General features: G+C 43.2%; 1 protein-coding gene across 4 annotated transcripts; it reads right to left on the bottom strand.

Moving 5' to 3' along the window:
- Positions 1-1095: 1095 nt before the first annotated feature.
- Positions 1096-6823, bottom strand: LOC112265170 (14-3-3 protein epsilon). Of its 4 annotated transcripts, none has more exons than XM_042295946.1 (7): positions 6605-6822; positions 5122-5321; positions 4752-4858; positions 4037-4243; positions 3770-3906; positions 3268-3315; positions 1096-2125 (listed from the first exon to the last, which is right to left on the bottom strand). In XM_042295946.1, the coding sequence occupies exons 1-6, from the start codon at positions 6666-6668 to the stop codon at positions 3308-3310; spliced, it is 723 nt and encodes a 240-aa protein (XP_042151880.1). In that variant the 5' UTR covers positions 6669-6822; the 3' UTR covers positions 1096-2125; positions 3268-3307. The 4 variants fall into 4 exon arrangements, with proteins under 4 accessions (XP_042151880.1, XP_042151881.1, XP_024298024.1 ...); XM_042295947.1 differs by having other exon boundaries at positions 1096-2122; XM_024442256.2 differs by lacking the exon at positions 3268-3315 and having other exon boundaries at positions 1096-2122; positions 6605-6823.
- Between the last annotated feature and the right edge of the window lie 177 nt (positions 6824-7000).

Genomic DNA, 7000 nt, shown 5'->3' with positions numbered 1-7000 from the left:
TACAGACCACGTACAATGGGCTGTGTCTCTGTATTGCAGGAAATGGAACGTGGCATATGTGACCTGTACATGGCCGATGTCACCGCTGGGCAGCTCCAGCGGCCGGTGGTATTGATTGACGCAGATGCAAAATCACACTTTGACTGTGTGTCATTCTGCGCATTCATGTGCCCTGTCTGAAAGATTATTCCACTCCGCTTTAAATGTCAGTCAGTCTTGTGATTGACACACAACCAACTGTCAAATGACAAAATAAACACACCAGGTGCATTCATATGAATGAGATGAACTCGCTCACTTTCGTATAAAGAACAATCAATCAAGAAAAGACCAGCAAATATATATCCGTATATTCTTGAAGGTTACTACTATTAACACTGGGTTAAATCAACACTTGAAATATCAACTTAAAATTAGCACTGGTAATACATCTGGAGGAAAATGGTTAAAATGACCGTTTGGAAGAGGCAGATTTCAGCTCACTGATGGGGAAACTCTTCTACTACAACATTTCACCAACGACTAGACCGTTGTTAATGATTTCAAGACTTAACGTGTTCAAACAAACCTAGACCAGCACCTGAAAGGGAAGTTGCAGACTTGATGGGGCTTTCTTTATAGACACTGGCTGTTGAGACGAGGGCCCCTGTAACCTAGTTGCAGACTTGATGGGGCTTTCTTTATAGACACTGGCTGTTGAGACGAGGGCCCCTACAGTCAGTCAATTTATATAAAGTGTTTAGTAGTCAAGTCAATCCATCATTACAATTGTTTTAACTTAATCGTCAACAACAACAAAAACTCCCATTGAGGGATTTAGTGTAGAGGGGCCAACCAACCGTGAGCTCTGTGGTGGTGTTCCAAACCACCTCGTCCATCTCCCAACCTTCCTCCGGTGCCATCTCAAATGACTGACTTCAGGTGGCCTACCGAAAGCCAATGTGCATACATCCAACAGGCATCCATTTCGCTAGTCATTTGTAACCCATGTTTAAAAACACCCAACTCCATGGCTTTACGCCGACCATAAACATTCAGTCAAAAAAATTGAGTAGCACGAACTCAACTTGATGAAATCAACACCAGACTTTTAGGTATGTTTAATTTAGATTGTTTAATGTTAATTCCATGCTGTGTTTCAGTAAGAACAATACAGGTGCTCTATCTGTGGCTCCAGTCAGATATCCAGTAGTACAAATTAGCTTTAAGTTACACATAATGCAGCAAAAAGAAAAACATGAACAATGTAAAGGAGAGAGGCAGAAAAACTATTCATTAACTCATCATGCAGGCTTGAAATCATCTACTTAGAACCCTGTCATTTTGCAACAGAAGCCAATCGAGAGGCGTTTCCTCACTAAACGCCACAATGCTCCCTTGGATTTTAAAACCGCTACCAGCCACCATCTGAAATCAGCAAGTACGCACAATACAGTATTTTAGCACAAAGTACAATCCAAAACGTCACAATAGAATCACTATGGTGTAAAAGTTAAGCATTTTTTGCTCCACATGGATATCAAGAATTTTGCCGACTTCCTCTGAAAAACTAAAAGTTAAGAAGAGCACTTTGTTTAGACTTGCCCTTCGAAGGTTTAATGATTTGCATCTCTTTCACTAACACAGAAATATTACAGCTCCCACAACTAATAGACATATCAGTAATAAAAGTTCATTTCTGTAATTACATTAAGAAAAAAATTCTCAAAATACATCCAGCAACTGATAAAATATTGAGGAAAGAGCAAAAACAAAAACAATACAATAATGAAGATAAATCAGAAATGCTTGTACCAAGAAAAATAAAATTATCCAGGGACTCCGTCTTTCCAAAATTGTATGTCGTCTCAATTAAGTGGTATTTATATTTAAATTGAATTAAAAAGGGCAACAAAAAAAATGTTAACGAAGAGAACTGATTATCTCTAAGACCCTGGGGGTCAGAGCTGCAGAGAGCCGCTGTCACTTGGGCGTGGTGGCTCCTGTTGGGACTGGGTTTTTTTTTTTTCATTATGGGGGAGGGGAGTGTGTGGAGGCGGGGGGGGTCTCAAGTTGGCTGTGAGGTCTTACTGGGGCTCGTCCTCCACATCTTGCAGTGCCTCTTTGTTCTGTTGTTCTTCACCTGCTTGAAAACAAGAGAAAACGGACGGTGAGGGCTGGGCTTTCACGTTATTTACAAGAGTCAACCCTCAGTCTAGGTGATCAAAATCAGTGTCCAAACAGAGATGCTGTGGAAGTATGGCATTACTCCTGTGACAGTTTTAACCTAGTCTCCAAAGTTGCAGGTGGACAAGCCGAAATGAGCCCAGTGGTGGTTTAAGTCAGTGTGCCACGTCACATCTTAGCACGTGCAGTGAAACTTCAACCACTAACTACGACCTCATAGAGCATATCAAAACACACTCGTGTGGTGCTTCAAATAAAACAGAGTAACTAAAAAGCTTTCGAATGAAAAGTCATGTTCGGGCAATGCTTGACGACAACCTAATAGATTGCTTCCGTTTATAATTGAGAAGCAAGTTTGATTTGTGAATTTCTCCTTAGCCATCTAGCTAATGCAGTAACATACAATATTTAAATCCCTCCTGATAAATCTGCCCAAGACTCTATACCCAAGTACTATATTCCCAACATTAGCCACTATATTGTACTGGCGTTCCGTTCCTAGTGAGACAACTGTCTATTTGTGTCATGCTACAGGACGCCAGGCAGACAGAATGACACAGCGATTACAGGACTGGATGTAGATAAATGTCACCCAGTCAAAGACAGACGGGATATCCCATACAGCCGCTCAACAACTGGTGCCATGCTGTTAGTCCTCCAGTCTCCACGATACACGGCTCACACGATAGCTACGGAGATCAGGCACCATCCATCAAAAGATCAGGCAGGCGACGACAGAGCGTCAGACTCTACACACAAACCAATGTGCTAACTTGGTGAGACACCTTGCAGCCCCACGGAGAAAGATCGTCACCTTGTACCCACAGAGCTGTCCTACAGAACCCAATAATCTGTCAGCTGTCCGAGACACGTGGAAATCAGCACGTGAAAAAGACAATTGCTCCAAATAAATGCATTACTGATACACCAGTGATTATTTTTAAATCACCGCGTAGAAGGAAAATTCATAAGACACACAGTGTGTGAACATACAACTTTCCCCATGACACAAACTGATGATGGGTGAGTGGCGTTGCTGTGAGTTAGTAGTGAAGGGGGACAGAACACAAACGAGTCAAACCAGATGCAGAAAACACTTACAAAGTACAGATTATGGGAAATAAACTGCTGTTTTGTTCCGTTAGGATTCTACACAAACGGAAGGAGAGAGATGAGAGATGAGTCCGACATTATGATGAAGGTTGAAGAAGCTTCAACTCTAGAGGGGGGGACCACTAAGCAATGCGGAAGGAACTGCAAGGTGAGAGGCACAAGGTTGGGTTAGAGACGGACGGAGAACGGAGACGTTAGCGTAATGATCCACGTCAGCAGCTCCGAAAAGAGCCGAATAACCAACAGCACACAACTCAAGATTGAGGGCTACACTCTTGTGGTAGGATAGCATCCGTTTACAAACATATTGTAATGGACTAGTTGTTTTTTTTAAATGGCAACGGCTAAGTGCTGTAATATTGTAAGCATACCTCAGACTGGAGGAATTGAGCATGCTCCCCCAAAAGCCATTTCCCCCCTTCGTAATATGACCAACTTCCTCCGTGCATTCTAAAAAGTCTGAGTGAGGGGGCCTCTCACTCACGCTTACCATCTCCCTGCATGTCTGAAGTCCATAGTGTCAGGTTGTCGCGTAACAACTGCATGATTAGTGTGGAGTCCTTGTAGCTTTCTTCGCTCAGCGTGTCCAGCTCTGCGATGGCGTCATCGAACGCAGCCTTCGCCAACCTGCAGTCCAAACACGAGTATTATGTCACACTTGTATCAAGAGAATAGGTCACCGTATTGAATCCACGTTTAAAAAATGAGATATTTTAAGTTAGAAGCCTATCAAGGGAGAGCCGCGTGAGGTACTTGCCTGCAGGCGCGGTCGGGCGAGTTGAGGATTTCATAGTAAAATACGGAGAAGTTAAGAGCAAGGCCTAGACGAATGGGGTGTGTAGGTGGCAGTTCAATCATGGCGATGTCGCTCGCAGCTTTGTAGGCGACCAAACTGTTCTCGGCAGCCTCCTTCCTGTCGTTCCCGGTGGCAAACTCAGCCAGATACCTGTGGTAATCGCCTTTCCTGAGGGAAGAGCAAGACGGAGAAGTATCAGTGGGCCACTGTGGTGTAAAAGATGAGCAACAAATGGATGGAGGATAAATGTCAGACAAGCCGGAATTCCTGATTTAGCAGGAGGAAGCACAATCCCTGCTCTATGCTTTATTCTAGAGCCATTAAGAGTTTTTCGGATGGGACGTTACCGGGGGTCCTGACTCTGTGGTCACTAAAGACCCCATGGCACTTAAGAGTAGGGGTGTTAACCCCGGTGTCCTGGCTAAATTCTTAATCTGACCTTCATACCATAGAGGCCACCTAATCATGCCCCGGTTTACAATTGGCTCATTCACCCCCCCCCCCTCTCCCCTGTAACTATTCCCTAGGTCATTGCTGTAAATGACAATGTGTTCTCAGTCAACTTACTGGGTAAAATAAGGGTTAAATAAAATAAATACAAATAGTTGTGGAATAAAACACCAAGAACCATCTACCAAGCATCTATTCCCAAACAAGTGAAGAGGCTCGTTCGTACATTTTGTAGTAGAAGACCTTGGACTCTCCCGTGTTGGCAGCTGGAATAAGGTGCTTGTCCAGCACATCCAAAATGTCATTACAGATTGACTTCAGCTCGTTCTCAACCTGCAGGAGAAAATGACTCAATGAATAACCAGCCACTGGCACAATGTTAGGCACAACAAGCAACACTCAACAATACACAAATGGTATCATTCAGGTGAATTAGCCTAAATTATTTTTTATCATTCACAATTTTCTCCAGTAGAAACACTACCATATTGATTTAAGAGTGCTGCAGGTCAAATGCTTCTCCCATCGTGTCAGATCTCTCTCGCACCAGTTCTACACGAATGCACTCAGTGACTCAGACTTCTGGGCTTACTCACTGTTTGCCTGTATTCCCGGATCATTTTCAATTTGTCTTCTCCACCCTTGTTTTCTTCCCTTTGTTCAATACTGCTGATTATCCTCCATGATGCTCTCCTCGCCCCAATGACATTTTTGTAGGCCACTGATAGTAGGTTTCGCTCCTCGACTGTTAGTTCCACATCCAACCCGGCCACTCTTTTCATGGACTCCACCATTTCTGTGGGGAGTAGAGAGGAAGTCGTAAGTAATTGGGGCTGAAAGATCATAAACAAAATAAAACCACGGGACAAAGTTCGATGACTTCAGAGATTTTTTTCTTCCCTTTTCTTATGATTTGAATTTCTCAACCCAACAATACAATCCCAATCATACAAAGTCTTATTTACAAGAGTCTCAGTTTCTGGGCCTGTATTCACAGAGTCTCAGAGTAGATCTATGATACATGTGAATAAGGACAGGTGAGACATGATTCTAGGTCAGTATGCCTACTCTGATGTGCCAAATAAATACAGGTTCTTGATCATAAGATCTTGGAAGGTAGTGTCTGCTGCAACATTTATGCTTAATTCAGCCATGCCGAGGCATTCATTCTACAAGACTACATCTATACCCAACCAATGTATACCCAGTGACAAAGTACATAACCATACCTTTCAGAAACAGATAGTTACATCAGTGTCAAGAATGAGAGCAGCATGTCTGTGAATAATCGCATTTAATTTGAGGGTGAAGTAAAGCAGCTAAACTGGTTTTTACTTCGGGGCAAATCAAAGCTGCATGTGGCCAGCCAGCCAGATAGACATGACCATGCCCTGTAATAACACATCTAAAAACAGCTTCTGCTTCATGCCAATTGACAGGCACGTTAGCTAGCTTGCTAACGTAGCTACCTACGTCAGAAATTGCTTATCATTGGGGTAGGTTTTGTTTCAGGTCAGTCTTCGATACGTCACACCCAGATAGCAGGCTATGGCTAACGTTGGACCACGAGAAGTTTAGTAAACTAGGGTAGGGTATTTGGCAGGCCAACAGGTTTACATATTTCGATTGCTATCTAGTACTGTAGTGTATGTTTACATTGGCTGACATCATTGTTTGGGAAAAGTAATCCCCACGTAGCTAGCACATATAAACGTTAGTTGGCTAACGCGTTAACTAACTACCACCCCACTTGCTTGCTAACGTTAGCAACGTTAGCACCATCAATAATCCGCCATTTTGTATTCTCTTTAAATGAATCATATATTTAAACAAATCTGGTTAAGTGGCTATCGTATTGGCTAATTAACGTTAGCTACACAGCTAGCTAGTTAAGCTAATGCGATAGCTCACGTTAGCGCACTGACTTCACCGTCGAGGCCCCCCCGCAAGAGGGAGGATGAGTGAGTGCAAGTGGTAGCTATGTTGGTAGCTACTAGCTAGCTAACGTTAGCTAACTGGTGAAAAAAAAAACCCAGGAACGAACATGTCCCTCCATCGAATAATACAATTGTCTCTTACCGTCATATCTCTCAGCCTGTTCGGCGAGTTTTGCCTGATATACTAACTCATCCCGATCGCCCATTTTGTTCCGAGTGTCGAATAGTCTAGTTTAACTGACAAATTGCTATTAAGGCTCGACAGTAGCTGCTACTAGGTCAATCTGTCGGCGGTTCCTGGAAAATCAACGGATAGATCAGTGGCGTTTCCACCCCACCGGTTGTACTGGAGTAAAAAAAAATGGCGAAAATCTACATCCGGGAACCTTTCACACCACACACGCATTACCTCCATTGAGGATCACCCCTTGCTCAGAAAAACCCCTCCCATTTTTACACCGCTTTGGCAACCAGTGACTCCATACATTTACATTTCCACCCACAGTACCATTATCATGATGAGCATGATCACGTTATT

This window comes from Oncorhynchus tshawytscha, linkage group LG13 (genome assembly GCF_018296145.1).
Source record: "Oncorhynchus tshawytscha isolate Ot180627B linkage group LG13, Otsh_v2.0, whole genome shotgun sequence".
Taxonomy (NCBI): Eukaryota; Metazoa; Chordata; class Actinopteri; order Salmoniformes; family Salmonidae; genus Oncorhynchus; species Oncorhynchus tshawytscha.
This window is presented reverse-complemented; position numbering and strand designations above follow the sequence as displayed.

Excerpts from the sequence above, each read along its gene's own strand:
- LOC112265170 (XM_024442255.2), bottom strand. The coding sequence starts at position 6,668 with ATGGGCGATCGGGATGAGTTAGTATATCAGGCAAAACTCGCCGAACAG. Across the intron at positions 4,859-5,121 it reads TCCGGGAATACAGGCAAACA|GTTGAGAACGAGCTGAAGTC; the intron begins GTGAGTAAGCCC and ends TTTCTCCTGCAG. Across the intron at positions 4,244-4,751 it reads AAGGTCTTCTACTACAAAAT|GAAAGGCGATTACCACAGGT; the intron begins GTACGAACGAGC and ends CTCTTCCCTCAG.